Source organism: Thunnus thynnus, chromosome 13 (assembly GCF_963924715.1).
Source record: "Thunnus thynnus chromosome 13, fThuThy2.1, whole genome shotgun sequence".
In the NCBI taxonomy this organism is placed as follows: Eukaryota; Metazoa; Chordata; class Actinopteri; order Scombriformes; family Scombridae; genus Thunnus; species Thunnus thynnus.
In genome coordinates, this window is record NC_089529.1 from 17,670,588 (window position 1) to 17,689,454 (window position 18,867).

Here is an 18,867-nt window from a genome sequence, read left to right on the forward strand (position 1 = left end):
CGGGAAATAAATTAACTACAGTGTATGAGATGTTTTATAACTGTTACAAATATTTCCATGTTAACTTGCAGAGAGTATATTAGGGCTGCAACTAATGATTGTTTTCATTATAGATTACTGTGCCATTTATTTTCTCAATTAAATAATTTCTTTATATAATATGTCCAAAAATAGTGAAAGAGGTCCATTCTAATTTCTTAGAGCTCATGGTGACATCTTCAAATTTCTATGTTTTATCTGGTCAAGATATTCAGTTTACGGTTACGTATGACACAGAAAAAAAGCTTGAAATCCTCAAATTTTTTGCGTTTTTGCTTTAAAAAAAAAAAAAGATGATTAATTGAATCGTTGCAGCTCTACAGTATATGCAAGTTTGTTTTGGATTTTATTTTGGTCCGTTTGCAATAACACTTCAATAAATACCAGAGAGAATGAAATCTCTTAACTTCTACATTTGCCATGTTGTTCTTGCTTTAATTTGTGGGTCCTTTGTGGGTCGAAACATGTTTGTCACACCATTTGGCTGATAAAATGTTTTCTAAAACCTTTTAGGTGACCGTGTTTTGTGGCTTATCAGTTCAAAAAAACCTTTTATTTAGAAATTAGCAGTTTTCTGTGATCTATAACAGCAGTTCTGCAGTAAACCAGTTGTGGTTTAGTGTGAAAGAAAAGGCCACAAAATGCTGGCAAATACCATTTCAACACAGTGTATATGCTAGACAACATGGGTTATTTATGATAAGCGACTCATTTCATACCATTTTAAATATGTACACATACTGTACGGCTGCTTTCTGGGAGTGGAGGGGCTCAAGGGTAATAGTGTGTTAAAAAAATCATTCCATCTATAAAGCTTGTACTTCAACCTCAGACACAGAGTAGATGACATCAACATCGACTATGTGCTACTGAACTAACTGCACTGAGGCCCTGATTGAGACTGTAAGCCCCACAGCTTCAGTGCTACCCTGTTTACACACACAGCAGACGCAACAAACAGGCTGGTGCAACAAACAAGGACCAATAAACTAGACGTGTTAACTCTATTGAAAGTGATTCATTAGAAGAAACTGAATTTCTTCATCTGTCACGTTGTTGGTGTTCTCTGACTATAAAAACATCATCTTTGCTGTACAGTTTGAAGTCTAGCTCACTGATCCAAGGGTCTCGACAATCGTAAACTCGCTGGCTCAAGCCATCATTTTTAGTGATGCACATTGCGGTTCATATTCACCTCTAGCACTAATAACAAAGAGGAAGAAAAAGAAGAAAACAGCTAACGTGTAACATTCTTCCAGTAAACGGTGTCAGATAACTGATGGTCTAGCTCACTGATCCAAGTGTCTTGACGATCGTAAACTCGCTGGCTCAAGCCATCATTTTTTTTTAAGTGATGCACATTGTGGTTCATATTCACCTCTCGCACTAATAACGGAGAGGAAGAAAAGAAGAAAACAGCTAATGTGTAACATTCTCCCAGTAAATGGCGTCAGATTATTGATGTCAGAGCCACAGTTCTCTGTGTTAGTTAGGTCCATTCAAAGCATGTGTTATAGGCAGGTAAATATCTCCAGAGGGCTAAGGCTAAGTACAAACAGAGAGACAGATTAAAACAGACACATGGGCCAGAATGTGGCTCTGTCACAGTGTCTAGCAATCAAGTTAATCAGCTTCCGACTCAGAGGTAAGATGTGTGTGGCGTTTTCTTGCCTCTCCTCCCTGTAAGCCCAGGGCTGCGTTCCAGTCTGCCTACACTGCAGCATTTAGCTGCCAGAATGAGTGTAGATGCTCTGCAACACTCCCCAGGTCTACGTCAGTCTGTATCAGGGGCTGCTGCCCGCTTCCACATCGCTGTCATCGGGAGCGCCTTTGTAAATCGGGCTCTTGGGCTGCAGCGCGGGCTCATATTTGCGAGTGTTTAACCTGTTGGCAGCTTCACTGCTGTTCCTAATACCATAGAAGAAGTAGATGGCGAAACCTGGAGGGGCAGAAGAGAGGCAACAGGAAGTTACAAAACAGTTAGGTGAATATGTCGCATGGGAAATGAACAGAAACGGAATTAGAAATGTTCAAACGTACCGATAATCATCCAGACGGTGAAGCGGCACCATGTACCCAGGTCCAGCTGCATCATGAGGTAGATGTTGACGAAAACACTGAACAGGGGCAACCAGGGGAGCAGAGGGACCTTGAGAGGACAGAAAATTGGGTGATAGGGGAAAAAGTCAGCATAGCTAGATTTTAAAATTGATATGAATCTGCTCTAGGTACCACACAGCGAGAGAATGAGAGAACAACATGTGCATAAGTGACATTGTACATTAAGAAGCGGGTATCTTAGCCGCTCAGCTGCCAAAACAGTCTTCCAAAACAAAGCACTTGATAGACAAAAACAAAATAGAAATCTCCTTTCTGCGACGCACAGGCTGCGTTCTCAGGGTTTGATAGCTACCTTGAAGGTGAGAGCCTCTTTGCTCTCAGGCTGCCTCCAGATGATGATGACGCAGACGCTACAGAGCAGAGTCAAAATGACACAGGGCACCACCACGGCTGCATTCCCAGATAGAAGCTGCGGGAGATTGTTGGCCAGTATGACACACAGTATAACCATAAGAACAGCTGCAGAGAGAGAAGGAGGAGGAGGAGAGAATGTTAGTTAAACCGGTTGCGGCAAGATTACTGTACATTTGTGTTATTTCTGCTTTAGAAACACATATTAGGCAACAGCAAGCGCTATTTTTACACTTACAAATAATCGCGGTGGTAGCGTAGACAATGTTCCCAGACGTCTGTGTTGGGGTCTTTCCACTCGGGCAGAAGAGCAGCTTGGCAGTGAAGGCCTCTCGGAGCGGCCTCTCCTCCGTCTCCATCCCGTATTCGTCACCGCTGTCCCCTCCGCTTACAGCCACCTTCTCCCCTTCCACCAGCTCCACCAGCTTCTCTGTCTGGCTGGACGAAGTCAGGCTGCCTGGCTGGTACCTGCAGAGGGAAGGAAGGAATGTGTTAGAGTGAGTAAAAAAAAAAAAAAAAAGATTACTTACAGCTAAACTGTTTTAAGTCCAACATGAGAATGAGGCCACAGCCACTGAGAGCCAGTTTGTGCAGCTTTTGTGACCCATGTACTTTAGCTGTTCACAGATTATGATATAATAATTATGCTTTTTTTTTTTTTTTAACTGGCTTTATGGGTACAGCAGCTGCTACAGTGTAATTAACACATGATCACAACTTCAAAAAAAGACTTTGAGACTATGCTGTTAAAGAATAGAAGGTGCTTACCTGAGGATGAGAACACAAATGGCCACTAATGAATATGCCAACAGAGTTCCAATGGACATGAGGTCAACCAGAGCTGCCAGGTCGAACAGGAAGGCCATTAGAGCTGTAAGGAGAAGTGAGACCAGATTTCTTTAAATAATTCAACTGTAACTCTCTTAGAAAGAGGAGCAAAGAAATGCTTTAACAGCTTAAACTGGTAACAATATGAGCATTGACAAAAAAAACCCTCATCTTATCTGTTTTTGCAGACTTTTGTTAAAATTAATGTGATATTGATCGCCAACTGACAAACTACTAGACAGAGCTGAGGCAAGAGTCCTAGTTGTGACCCTGGCAGACTATCTCTCGACTGACTTGACAGTATAGGATAGACACAGCAAAGAGCCTGGCGACCCGAGGCGATGGACAAAAGAAAAAAAAGACAAGTTGGATATGTAAATACAGACAAACACAAAAACAGAACAGGTTTCGGTGAGCTTACAAGCAACGATGCCAGAAGCGATGGTAGCCAGGAGAGGAGTCTTGGTACGAGGGTTCATCCTGGACAGAACACGGAACAGCAGCCCGTCCTCCGCCATGGCGTAGATAACGCGGGGCATGGGAAACATAGAGCCCAGGAGGCTGTGAGAAGATCATTAGTTAGCATCATACTTTACATAACTTTACAGTGTTATATAAAGAAAAATGGGTGATATGGAAACAAATTTATTTTTCTTTTCTTACCTGGTGGACAGAGCACAGAGAGAGCCCACGGCCACGATGTATCTGGCAGGAGCCCAGCCCACATAGGTGAAGGCCTCGGGCAGAGGACTCTGGGTGTTGAGCTGGTAATATGGCATCATCATGGTCAGAGCAGCAGACACGCCAAAGTAGGCGAAGAAGCAGATCAGCAGCGAGGCCACGATGCCTACAGGTATGGAACGCATGGGATTCTTGGCTTCTTCACCTGAGGATGTCAATGAAAACAAAAGGTGAGAATGTTGCAAGATCAGTAAATGACGTCTTTGCACCTGAATGAGGTCTGAGGTTTGCTCAAAGTTACATAACATGACCCTTAAAAATACAGGAAACAGGTGTTCCGTCAGCCCTGCGTCGTGAAAAAATGATGTATAGTAACGGCCAGAGATCCGAGATATTTACACATTTCTTATGTAATATGGAGTGAAACCTTATCAAAAGGTGTTTCCACTCTTGTGCATGCTATCCAAACATTTGTGACCATAAGGGCGCTGGGTCAACAAGAACAGTTCCCATGTCAAGGAGAAGGCATAACTGCATCAATCCCTTAAGTAAGCATTTATATTTCTAATATAACAAATAAACAGAACACAAGGGATCATTGTGCAGTCTATCAACTGTTTATTTGTTCTTCCAGCTTATCATGAAAGTGAAATTAAAACCACTCACTTGTTGTTGCGATGCAGTCGAAACCCACAAAGGCGTAGAAGCAGGTGGCGGCACCAGACATGACACCAGTGAGGCCAAATGGAGAAAAACCACCAACACCAAATTCCTCCTCAACTCTGAGCGGCAGAAGAAGAGAGACGCACGGTTAGTTTAAACAAACGTCAAAAATAACAAACAAACACAAATGAAACAGTAAAACTATGAGCCCAATACTGACTTGTAAGGCCTGCTGCTGTTGGTTTGGTTTATGAAGCTGATGTAGTCTTCCTCTTTGAGGTTCCAGTTGGCCGAATCCCCTTTAACGAAGCCAGAGATGATAACGAAGCCCAGGACCACCAGGTTAATGCCTGTGAAGATCTTATTCACCAACGCTGACTCACTCACGCCAAAGGCCAGAAGTCCTGAAGGCAGAAAGTACAGGAAGAGAGAGAAGGGAGAGGAGAGATATTCATACTTCATCACCAATAACAGCATGTCCTGGTACGTGGGTGGATGTGTTCGTACTTCATCGCTTCCAACATACCATCAGTCAGTGACACCAATAATTATTTCTTTCCTTCACACTGCTCCTGGCATGCCATCCCACACAAGCTGCAATATTAGTGTGACACCTGTTCTGGCTGTTATGCAAGGTTTTAATGCAATGCTAACAATGGCTACTGATGGCCTTATTTTAAATGAGACAGTATTTAATTTAGTGTAAATAGGTTGCTTTTACAACAATTACAATCACATGCCCATTAAAAAAACTATTCTTTATGTTGCTTTTTCAGATAGTTCCATTTGTTTCAATAAAAAAAGCAAACATTAGGGAACATCTAAAAAAAAGCAACAAGCTGTGTAGTAATACTATGTTATCTGATGGAAGATTCCTCTTCACCAACTCACCAGTGAGCAGCAGGACCAGAATGAGGGCGAACAGGTCGGGGTACTCTGCCAGCACTTGCCCTGGTACCTTCATTGCCATGGAGGCTTTAAAGAAGCCAGAGATCTTCTGTTCTACCAAGTTGTCAAAGGTTGAGCTCCACGCCCTCGCCACACTCGCCGTACCTTAAAAAAAGAAAAGAAAAAAAAGATAGAAACAGAGATAAGTTGACAATGTGGAGAAAGGAAATGACCCATACTTTGCATTGTTTCCTATATTCTTACCTAGGATTTAAGCGTCGTTAAAAATTAAACTCACCTATCACATAGGAGAGGATGAGGTTCCATCCTGTGATGAAGGCCCAGATCTCTCCGACTGTCACGTAGCTGTACAGGTACGCGGAGCCCGTCTTGGGGACACGGGCGCCGAATTCAGCGTAGCACAGGCCGGCCAACATGGAGGACAGCGCGGCGATGAGGAAGCAGAGGACGATAGCGGGTCCCGCCTTCTCTCGTGCGACCTCGCCAGCGAGGACGTAGACGCCGGCGCCGAGTGTTGAGCCCACCCCCAAGGCGATGAGGTCCAGGGTGGACAGGCAGCGTGCGAATCTGGTCTCTTCACCAGAGCAGTCTAATGCCCGGCGACGCAGCAGGGTCTTTCCAAAGTTGGACAGCTTGCTGGCCATATTTGCTGTGACTGTGTGTGGGCGCTGAACCAGGCTATGTGTTTTAAATCCTTCTAGTGTGGGTGTGTGTGTGATTGACACAGCTTAAGCAGAACACGTGTGACTGGACAGCGTAGAACAACTTGGGGCAGATGGGGAAGGCTTGTTTATTATTGGTCCTTCAGCGTAGGTGTGTTCACTTAGGCAACAGTCACTCGAGCAGACAGAACAGGAAGCAGCAGGTCTGTGGTCAAAGTGTTTTACAGCAGCAGATTAGGACCTGTGAGGAAACACAATACAAAAACAAGAGCTCAAAACAAGGTACTATTCACAAACTGCCAAAGCTTACACTTCTCACAGCTCTGTTTGGCACAGTGCTGTGGGATTATAGCATCCTTTCTTTCCAGAAAAGGTGCTCAAACTACAGTTAGTTTAAGGGGAAAAAAAAATCAGAGAAATGCATGAAACCTGAGAACAATATCTTCTCACCCAACTGAGTCACACCGGGCAATACAAATAAACTTGACAACTTTGTAGGTTGTTTGTATAGTTTAATATTGCGTGCAATGTCTCAATGGGATGTACATGTATTTCAGGTGAGCATGGGTAACACCGGAGATGTTGGAAATATTATCCTTCTCTTCAGCAGAAAGAGATAATAAGTCAGTCAGCAGGTTTGCAGAGACACTTAAAGACACACTTCGCTACACTAGAGCTCGTTTAGATACCAGTTACGCAACTTCCAGGAATTCATACCTCAACCGCTTTCAGCTTAGTAAAACATCATAAGACACAGTGGGGCACAGAGAGACCTCCTGAAGACAAAAGAAAACCCAACGCTGCCCTACAAGGCTTAAATCTAATCTTAATTTTGCCTTGACAAATAAACTTAATGTAGTGCACGCCCATATAAAAACAAAAGAACACCTTGTCCAATTCCTCACCACTCCCTCACTGTGAAAGAGCGCACTCTACTACTTGTGTTTTGTTTTTTCAGCAGATAGACTGACAGAGAGAAGCCTGGGAAAGTAAGAGGCTGTGAGGGGACGATGCAATTCTGCAAGCTAATATCAGCAAGGGAGAGAGAGGACAGCGTGAACCAGCAGCTCGATAAGGTGAACCAGCTGCACCGGGAGGAGGTTGATATATAGTCAAATATGCTGCATATGTAAAAACTGACCCCTACTCTGTGTAAAAACTACAATAAAATGTAAAATAACCTACTATAACCCTTGAGATTGAAATGCTATTGTAGTTCTTTAATGACTTGAATGTACATCACAAAGTTTTTAAAAGCCAAGCTTTACCGTAACTATACTGTAAAAGGTGCATTTTTTCCCCATTTCAAGAACTAATTCTAACAAAATCCTTTTGCCTGTCTTTAAACTAAAATAATGCGTTTCTTACACAAAGAAATAATTTGGCAGTATATAGTTACACTGATTATCATCTCATTCATTATTGATCATTTAAAAAAAACAAAAAAAAAACAAGGCAAAACCCTACTCAAGGACATTTATAACAAATTTTATGTCAGCAGTGAGGGGTCTGTCAAGTTCAGGAAAGGTTGAATGATAATGATTACGCTGGTTTCTGCAAAACACAGACACACACACACACACACACACACACACACACACACACCAAGAGCAGTTCATAACAGGCCAAGGACAGTTTGCACAGCACATCTGAACAGGACAGATACAGTTACTTTCTGTTTGTCTTTGGAGGCAGTCAGTTGTAGCAACACACACGGAGGGGCCTGACATACCGTAAATCACTAATCGAATGCCACTTAAAAATTGAGGGAAATGACACAAGTGTGTGTATCAAAACAATGCTGCTATGTAATGTGCGTCACAGGTTGGCCTTTTTTGGTATCTTTTTGGCCATGTACAACAAATGCTAGAAGAATTCAAGCACACCCCACAGAAAAATGTTGATGACTTACATTTACTGTAAGTCATTTGAAGTAATAGGCTGATATTAAACCACATGGCTTTGTGCCATTAAAGACTTAGGGTTGTTTTTTTTCCCCTCCAAATACTTAAACTCTAAGCTGTTGGTTGTGGAGAGAGAAAGTATGGTGCTTTAACAGGTTAGGCCTGTCAGTTCACGCCACCTTGATGAAATGCTGAACAAAGGATTTGAAGCGATGTGTTCTGTCATGCAGCTGTCTGGATAAGAACACAATATGAAAATACAGAAGATTTTATGCTTCTCTATATACCCTAAACCTAATTTTACTAATGATAACTTACCAAAGACAGTTCATGAATGGGCAGAAGATTACTTCCAATTTACTCATTGTTGAACCCCATTTACAGAACAGTATTATTTTGATGGTAAATCTATTTGTCATGTATAAAAAGTAAATAATTTCCTCTGACAGGAAGCAGGAGGCATGGATCCCCAAGACTTGTCATGCTGTATTTCATGGAATACAATTTTTAATGGCTAAAAACGTTACTAAAGAAAGGTGACTTCCTAACTTTTAGACTTTCAGATGCCCGTGAAGAGCCACAGTGCAACACTGAGACCAAAGCTTTGCACATCAGGTGTGTGTGTATGAGTATGAAAGTCTGTCAGCAGCAATCCAACATTTGTCTTGGTCAAAATGTCTCAGTGTACCAAGTGTTATCTTACTTCATGTGTTCACAGTGTCTTGTGCTGTGGCAAAAGTCTTTATTTCAGTAAAACAGCGCAACTACTTGAAATGAAATGTTTGTTTAACAAACAAGTTTATCTGTCGTAACAATGTTACAGGTTTGTACATGCAAGTCGAAGCAAGGCCGCGCTTCTCAAGTCAAGGGCAAGGCAAGTTTATCTTATCTGCAAATACTACAGCACGTTTATAATTACTACATCTACTATCACTGTCGTGACTAACCATTGACAGTTTGGAAAACAGACCGTGACAATGGTTAACTTATGGGTGTGCATCATAAAATAACTTCTGTCTTGAAAAGGGAAACTGTATAAGAATCAGCCTTTTAGTGACCAATTTAAAGACATCCACTTGTCTTTTTTTTGTTATATTACACTATGAGAAATACATTCAGTATCTAACAATTCCCTAAATTTAGCCGAACATGAAGTGGTGTTTGTCTTGAGATTCAGTGGAAAAGGTCAGCTTTGCAATTTTTCCAACAAGAAGCTTAAAGTATGGGTTTTGGGAAGGGCCCAGCGACGTCAAAGACAACGCCATTGATGTAATGACACCCGACTCCGTGGTGTGACTTGCTGAGAAGGCAGGCGCACATTTCAGGCCTATCAGTCACCTCGCAGGTCAGGCTGCAAAGAGAAGAAATGAAACACTAACCGGCAACATAGACCAGTGACTGTGTGGACGTGCGAGTGTGACTGTCTTTGTGGATCAGGGGTTGGTAGAGCTTAAGGGGGGTGGGGGGGAGAAAATCTCCTTTCATGCTCATTACATGTGTGAAACTGAAGATTGAGGGGAGAAAAGAGTGCCAAAAGCAACACTACTCTTTTTGCCTTTTAGAGTCTTTTTTTTTGGGTTGAAATGAGCTGTAAGAGATGAGAGGATGATTCAGAGGAGGATACTGTGGCATTTAGGAAAACTGTGGATACACTTGACATTTTTAAACAACTTTTTAAATAATAAAGAATAATCAAAAGACCGTAGCATGCGGCACAGAGCCATATGCAAAACATAAAGTGGTCAGACATCATTTTGGGTTACTGACCGGCTTGTATTCAGGTCACAGAGTATGTTGAAGAAAAAAAAAAAAGTCTTTCCTTGCTGTAGATTATGTTATAGCCTAAATATGGTCTGTTCTTTTTCATAGCACACAGGATACAAGCCCTCACAAGGTTTGAGTACAATGACAATATTCTATTAATACCATTAAAACAATATAACCCACTTATCAAAGCACTTCTAGTCTTACTATTTCAAAAGCGAATATCCTGCCTAGTACAGTTAAGTGTTGAGAGAGAAAAAAGACAAACACTGTCAAACAATGACATAAAAACAACACGGAGAGCAACAGACAACCGCAATAATAAACATTCAGCCTTCTGAAGACTGATGGGAAACTGGTACATGGTGGATACGCTGCCGCTCCCCACTTGGTGCGACATTCCAGTAGCATTTTCAACTCGCACACCAGGAACTGAGATCTGAGGGTGTCAATGTTGTGTTAATAAACATTTATTACCAAACTACTGTGCCCAGTTGGCTGTGATCTCCTCAGGGGTTCGCCGCAGCACTGTACATACCTTCACTAAGCAGGACAAAAGCGCTTAATCGAAACTGTAAAGCTGCTAAACTCCCAGAGAACTTAACTTTGGGACAATTTAATTCATAACTGAAGATCAATCCAACAAAAACAAACAAAAAAAAAAAAAAACCTCAGTTGTTGGGAAGTGTTTTGGGATTTTCCTTTCAAAGAAAGCGTTTCTTTCATGAATGCAATACTGACACAGTTCCCACCCTCAGGTTACAAAAATATGCAGACCTGATTACTGTATGACCTCACTTAAGGGTGGTCTCATTAAGATGCTAGAAGCACCTTAACCTCCGCCGATGCCTCCGTTACGTCACTCTAGATGCTAATCTTTTCCTTGTGCTTTTCACGAGGGTGCCCGTTTGTGCAAGTGGGGCAGATTTATGCCAGGTTGCATGGAGGTGTGGCTCACAAATGCGCCGTCTTCAAGCTCCACTACATAACACACACACATACACAAACAAGAAAAGACAGGTGCGCTTACTGCAGCCATTTTCTGTTCCTGTTAAACACAAATGACTTTCACTAGGGAGTGGTTAGCTTTGGCTTGCTTCCTTCAGCCACAACACAACTAGACCATGTTCAAGTTTTTTGAAAATGGAACAGAATAAATGTTGCAGGACTATGACCAACGAGACTCGGGCCAACAGTGCTCCGGTTACAACTGGCTTCAGGGATAAATGGTCCTGTTACTTGACTTAACATTGCTGCAACTGCTGCCATGGACTCTAAGAGGATTATTTGGAGAAGTAACAAACCTGCTAACCTCATTATAGTTTCTTGCTGCTCCTCGTTTTATCCATATAAACAACGCATGGCTTTGTTTTGACTGCCACTGTTGTTTACAACAATAATAACAACAACACAGGTCTCTGGTTATATGAGCAGACCAGCGATAAATGTTCTCAAATTAAGGTACACAAGAAAAACATGAATCCAACATAATAAAGTGAGTGATTTTTTTTTATATGTCTGGTGCTTCAGCTTTTGTTTTAACAGTAGGAACTGAAACTCTTCCTTTAAAAAAAGGGTGATTTGACTGGCCACATTGCAGGCATTCAAATATTTTGCCATATTCACAATACACATGAAATATTTTCCTGTATAGACACAATACTGGTGTAAATATGTAAATTTGCCCACACTAAATCTTTTCCTAGTTATTGTTTCTTCTTTTTAAAGTGTGCATGGAACTAAAGTTTAAAGATTAGATTTATTAAAAATCCTTTATCCATCTATCTCTAATAATAATAATAATAATAATAATAATAATAATAATAATCCTAGTGAAAACAGCGGAACCGTCATTTGTGGGGCCAGCGGATAAACAAACATGCTCAGTGCCCCGCCAGGCTAAACGTCCACTGCAAAGAGTAAATGTGACCTTGCATAACCCTGTAAGGTACACTGCATCATGCCTGGCTGTACAGAGTCAGTGAACCATTCTTCAAGCATCACCCACTCACTCACACAAACAATGGTTTTCCAGGTGTTTGAAGTAATGGAACAGTACATCTTTTAAGCCAGGAATATATGTTTGTATGTGTAAGGTACACTGCGGTGTAGCATAAAGGCTGTATGCGCGTGACGGACCGACCACTGAGATTGAACTGAACGACCCTTTAAGTCACCTGGCCGGACACCACCGCTCCTGCCAAAAACTGCTCTTGCTGTGAAATGGAATGTGACAAACTAAGAATCTGCTCACTCTCCCATGATCAACGCCAACGCTATTAACGTTAGAGGCCGCGAGAACAGAAGTTAAATGTATGCATTATAAGGAAGGATAACCAGTCAGCTGGACACCTACGCATGCCAAGCATGGTTAGCAAGTTGCACCGGTCAGAAAAGATGTATGGAGAAAAGCTTGACAGCAGCCTTCCATCTCATTTCTCCCTCTCAACTGTATTTAGATACTGTGTTGACATAAATGACACTTTCTCCCACTTTGCAAACACTACAAGCAGTGAGAAAATCTCAACACAATATACATTCATTAACCGTAAATCTCAACATCTTGATTTGATGTGCCAATGTGCCAATAACATTTCAAATGTGGGCACACTTGAGGTGTGATGCAATACACACCCTTCCTGTTATGACACAGTCACACACAATTCCTTCACTTTGTGCAATTTCACTAGAAATAACTTATTAGACATGATTAAGCACAAACGGTCAGTAATCCCGCTCAGTAATTCCAAGAGGTGGGAATATTCAAGAGGATGTAACAGATGCAGTACAACGGGCCTCCTCCTACACGTCAAACATTTTGCTTTTAAGGGCAGAATCTTCACTAGATGACGGCAGGTGCAGGAATGTAGTGTACATAGACTGAGAGTCTTAAGAATAGCCTTTTACTATGTAGTGCATGCTATGAAACACACATAATATTCCTTTTTAATTTTGTTTCTGGTGAAATTGTCAGAATAAGTGGGATTGCTCAATTAAAGTCACAACTGCAGTACAACCATTGACTTTTAATATATATATTTTTTTTTTTTACAGTTGCCAGTTTACCATGTACATTTAGTCCGATGCAATTTTATGAGGGTTATAGCTTTCAGTGTTTTTTTTTAAACTCAGAGGTAATTCTAATATTTACCCTCGGTGATGTAAATCAGGTGGACAAAATATTAGAAATGCCTCTCGGTGTAACGCAATGAAATTCACTCCTCCAAAATTAAGCTGAATAAACGCCTATAAAAACTGGGCAATATAACTTTTATGAAGGTAGGATTTATTGCAGGGCTGTTGTATTAGACTGCATTATATTTTTAACCTAGGTGTACCTAAGAAACTGGCAACTGAGTACTTGTATTTGCTCTCATATTCTCAGAGTGCACCAGTAAATCAGCTGAGAGTTGTGCAGCATATTCAAGTGTGCAAAAAATACAAGATAAAGGCCTTGTACTGGGACTTGTCAATAATAAGGAGTTGCAGCAATGACAAGCCAGCATGCACAGCTCTAGAAATGATACATCAGGACTTAACGTTTTGACTCGACAAGTTCAGCCTCTCATTTAGCGTTAGTTTTGTCTTTTGCTGGTAATTACTTAACTATGATGCTCAGCCTACATTTAGGAAAGTAACGTGGCATGTAGCTACCTGCTTAGTCCAACAACCTCTCTACTCCACCCCATCAAACCACCTGACCACTGATGAGCACGTTTGGACATCACTACCCATCCCGACTCTCTATTCTTGTTTTAACTAACACCATCACAGTAATTTCACAGCATTTGTTTTTAAATTGTGGAGTGTCTATCAACCGGCTGATGCAACAACACATGCATGGTAGTGAACATTAACCCGGAAGGACGGGATGGTTCACTTTGATGATGGCACTCGCGGATGTTTGCAATCGAGGCTCGTGTAAAAGTGAAAATTTATCGACACTTCAAATAACCTTACTTACCATACTGGGCGATGTTCAGCTGTCCATTTCGATGATTATCAATGTGTCAGTGACTGAGACACCAAGCTAGCTACGTGGCTCAGTCGGCTCTCGCGTGGTGCTAACGTTAGTGTTGCCTTCAAAGAATTAAGAAACATCGTAATTCCCGGATGTATACACAAAAATTACGCGAGAAAGCGGCACAGATGGGTTTGGACGGCATTATTTTCTGGTGTTTTACTTGTGCATGCACTATTAAGAGCCAGCAATGACATGACATGTCTCGGTAACTTAATTGATATGTTATACGAGTAGTTGTTAAGTGTTACAATTCTAATGAATGTATCGGAAAACGAGTTAGTTTAAAAGTTAATGTTGTGTAATTTTATCGTGCCAGTCTTTTCAGTTACAAAGCAGTTATGTGTCGCTTTATTAAATCAATAAAATAACCGCTAAACACGTTATTTTGTTTAGGGATAATTATGTGGATTGTTGGAAATTCTGCGCTTTTGGCGGGGGGGGGGGGTCATTGAAAGCATCATTACAACCATTCCCACACCCTATTAACTTAGCGGGGAGTACTGGCCAGATCAAAACAATGAATGAAAACCCGCTGCTCAAAACGCGGAAAAGCGTTCAACCGTGTGTTTAAAAATGACAAGACCACTTAAACGTGTCCCACAATTACATTTCTCGTTTCTGATATGTTTTAGGTTTTCCGTGTACACAATTCAATGGCTAATTTAATAGCTAAGTTACACCGGCTGATTCACCCGCTCAAATGACAATATTAAACCGCCTAACGAAATGTCATCACCGTCACTAAACTCTAAATTTTGCGTGGATAGAAACATTTTAATCTTATTATATTTTAAATCACTAAAACAAACACAATGTAATGTTATGTTCTTTTCAAAAACGAGTGCGCCAACACAAGTGACAACACGAGGAAGGATTGCATCAGTCTACGACAAGTAGGCGTTACATCGGAGGAAGTTCATCTTTTTTAAAACATGTGGCTAAAATGTTTCATTGTATCACTGAAACACAAAGGGTAATTACCTTCAATATCTTGTTGTTGATAAAGCTCACAGGACACCGGAGAAAAAAGACAGAAGTGCTGTTGCCGTGGTCGCTGATGAAATAAACCGTTCGGGTGTGCTTGTTTGCGGTTTTGATCAGCCGGGAGGGGCGGCGGGATGTGTACAAACAAAATGACGCATGTGGAGGTGGAGCTTTCCATTCATGAATGGAGGTATCGACGTAAGAGCCTTTAGGTTTCTGATAAGGTTGCAATACAATAATCGATGTTTAAGACAGGCTTTAACGACAAAACAAAAAGAAAATGGCAGAAGAAATCGTTTAAGAAACAGAAAGTGAGCGCGCTCGTGAGAGAGAATGTGTTATCTGTGCGCGCGTGCTTTCCCGTAGTAGTATGCCCATATATGGAAACCCATCGCCCCCCTCCCCCTCCTCTGAAGGTTATATATAGGCCCTGGCTCAAGTGTACCTACATCGCATCCGCTACTGCTTTGTCCCACAGATTAAAAGAAAAAGGAGGGGAAAAACTAAACAATTTCTTTCATGTATATGCACTCAGTGACCCGGGAATGCTGGAGGGTCAGTGGCGGCGTCAAATTCATGCAATTTGCAACATTTTATTCTCATCGTGCAAAAATCTCACCCAAAATTTGGCCTGTACGTATATGATGAAATTCAGTGACCTGATCCATGTAAATAAGCAGTGGGCACAAAAATGAGGCAGTATGATGCAACACCAACACTATATGGCATCAGAGTTAGATAAACACCTCAAAGAGTCAATAAAGAAAAGTCACTGCTGCTGCTGACCAATCTATACTTTTGTTTTAAGGCAGTTAATGATATCTGTCAAATCTGATATAATTGTTTTAAGTGAGCATGTGACATAAAAAATGTTTTGATAAGATCATGTAACTTAGGTTATTTAAGAATTGTGACCAAGATGAGTGGGACATTGAAGGTGAAAAATAAATGTAATGTGAAACAAACCAAAATATGTATTGGTGTCACTGTTTCTTAACAATGTCAAACATTTGTTGGCAATGCAATGTCACTACAAGGTCCATTTAGTAGCTGGTCTGGAGCTTTTGATCATACCACACATTCTTATTCAGCAGATGTGGTTCAACCTGTTGTCTTGGAATTGCAGATGATCAAATTTCCATTTTTCTGAGCATTTTAAGGATTTAAGGACCATCCACGTTGGACTGAGATTTAAAGCTAATTCTTGACTTTGAGGACAGTAGTCGACAAAACAGTTTCATCACAAGGCAAACGACATCTGCTGGGAGGCTCATGTGATACCATTGAAAGGTCCAGAGCAGCTAATGGACTTCGTGGTGGACCTTATTGTTTCGTCAATTACTGTTTCCAAGAATTAACTTTCCATTTCTACATCAAACATATTTCAGGATGGGAGTTCATTCTTGACCTTGGGAATGTGACAAAGTAATCTCAACTCAAATGTCCATTAACTAGCTTTTTCTGAGCTATCAACCGCACATCATGGTCTTCTTCAGTGTGTGAATGGAGCTGGCTCAGCTTTATCAGGTTCTACTGCTGAACCATAAAACTTTGTATAATTCACTGAACCTAAACCTAATGTATAACTCTTTACTTATTAAATAACTGTTTGTTCACCTTTTTATATTTGAGCTCAAACCCACATTAACTCTGGGTGGAGATCGGGGTCGTAGACTCAGGTCACAACCTGTGTTGAGCCATTTGTAGGCCGCTTGATGGAAAATATGGGTTTGTCCATGTTCTGAAAAGGATGTAGGGCTGGAAGTGTTAGTACTGGACTTGCAAAACAGCACAGGGAGTGTCTGTGTTTGCTTTTCTCTATAAACTACAGTGCTTGAGTTGATAGTTGCAGAATCGTACAAGCCAACAGATAAATGATATATTTTTAAGTAGTAGAGTCATTCTGTGTTTTTGTAATATGTTACAAGACAATTGAATGACGTGGAAATTGGTGATATCATGGAAATTTACACTTAATCATTTCTGAAGAATCAAGAGTATTTTGACTAACTTGCTATGGGGGGCCCTGGGCCAAAAAAAATGCCGTGGGCCCCTACTGACCTCCTGTTTGTGGTGATTTGGTTAACCACTACTTTGTTTTTAGGAATCTGCACCATGAACATTTTGACAAATTGTTCCTCAACAATGCAGATAGACAACGCTGCCATCATTTTAGCTCATATTGTGCTTTAGTGTTGCATATTCCCAAACAAACCTGCAATAAAGCATATCACCACAAACCAAGTGAAACACAATGAAAAGGGGTCTCTGTAGGCCTGGGACACCGGGGCAGTTGCCCACTTTACCTCGTTAATAATCCAAGTATGCAAAAGAACACATCATTCTTACTTTCCTTCGGTGATTAATTTTACTTTGAGCATGTTTACACTCCTGCCGACTTTTTGATATAAAGGTGATATAGTTACTTGTTTGTGCTGACTAGATAGAACTAAAAAGAGAAATTAAGGTCTGCACAGATTTTAGGAATGGAGGAATCTGTGTGTGGATTTGAATGAGTGTGTGAGCCACCCACAGATACATACACACCAAGACACTGGAATGTATTTTCCAATACTGTTCAATTGTTATTGTGAATTTTCTTTTTGTGAGTGTTTGGATTTCTCTTTTTTATTGTTTCTATGTCTGTTTCTATGTAATGTTTTTCATACCTCGGACTATAACCAGAGGTAACTTTAAATCAAATGGATTTGTAAATTGCATTTTCTTTCTCTCAACTCATCTCTCTCTGTCTGATGGTACCATAGTAGCCACTCGTCTCAACTTTTGTCCTTGCCCAGTCACACTGCTTTGGGTTGCTCTTTCAATTTACTTCCACTTTATCAAACTAACCCAACTGGGTGTCTCTGCAAATACAACAAGCGTCATTGCTGCACATTGGGTTCCAGTGTTAGAACAGCTAACAAAACACCACCTAATCTCTGTCTTGGCCCACAGTGTTCATCCTGTCTGCCCACTTTCATTACTCAGGACAAGGCCAGCACATCAAAGCTCGCTAGTTTTGTAGGTCCCTAATAGGGAAGCTTAGGGTCTGTGAATGTATCCCAGGGCTCCTACACAGTTTTTAAATTTCATCCCATTTCTGTCACATTATGGTTGTGCTCTATGTGATCAATTCAAACAGCAGTTGAGTGAATGGTGTGCTGTAACTCAAGATGTATTAAATGTATATGTATAGAACAGCAGCATTGTGCCCATTTTGTTTATAATTCTAAATGTATACGGGATAAAAAAAAAAAAATCAATTAATTTTTCCTACTTCTGCCTCTGTCTACTCTGTACATAAACACATATTGCATGTCTCTCTGAAAGGGGAACCCTTCCTCTGTTGCCAGTGGTGAAAAAAGTATTAAGATCCTTTACTTCAGTAAAAGTATCAATACAGCAAAGTAAAAATACTCCATCACAAGTAAGGTCCTACATTGAAAATTCTACTTAAGTAAAAGTACATAAGTATTAGCAGCAAAATGTAGTTAAAGTATTAAAGTCAAAGTACTCATTTGTCCCTCTGACTGATATATTATTATATATGACATCATTAGATTATTAATACTGAAGCATCAGTGTGTAAGCAGCATGTTACTGTTGTAGCTGCTGGAGGTGGAGCTAGTTTCAACTACTTTATATACAGTTAGCTGGTTTATTCCAGTGGTTCCCAACCTAGGGGTGTGGCCCCTCCAAAGGGTCACCAGATAAGTCTGGGAGGTCATGAGATGATTAATGGGAGAGGAAGAAAAAACATAACTGTTTTCTGACTTTTTCTCTAATCTTTGGTTTGATGAAATATTGGATTATTTGAACATTTATTGAAATGAAACCATGTGAGAAGTTTAGAGGGAAAAATCACTATTTAGTGGAGCTGTTGACAACTCATAGACATCTGAGATGTGACCCTGACTACACACTGCTTTTTATAAAA

At 40.8% G+C, this 18,867-nt stretch overlaps 1 protein-coding gene across 2 annotated transcripts; it reads right to left on the reverse strand.

Moving 5' to 3' along the window:
* Positions 1-324: 324 nt before the first annotated feature.
* On the reverse strand, positions 325-15,078 carry slc7a3a (solute carrier family 7 member 3a). Of its 2 annotated transcripts, none has more exons than XM_067608447.1 (12): positions 14,928-15,078; positions 5,870-6,495; positions 5,575-5,736; positions 4,904-5,087; positions 4,687-4,802; positions 4,003-4,225; positions 3,761-3,900; positions 3,280-3,382; positions 2,750-2,979; positions 2,453-2,619; positions 2,080-2,188; positions 325-1,978 (listed from the first exon to the last, which is right to left on the reverse strand). In XM_067608447.1, the coding sequence occupies exons 2-12, from the start codon at positions 6,234-6,236 to the stop codon at positions 1,824-1,826; spliced, it is 1,956 nt and encodes a 651-aa protein (XP_067464548.1). In that variant the 5' UTR covers positions 6,237-6,495; positions 14,928-15,078; the 3' UTR covers positions 325-1,823. The 2 variants fall into 2 exon arrangements, with proteins under 2 accessions (XP_067464548.1, XP_067464549.1); XM_067608448.1 differs by lacking the exon at positions 14,928-15,078 and adding an exon at positions 13,887-14,021.
* Between the last annotated feature and the right edge of the window lie 3,789 nt (positions 15,079-18,867).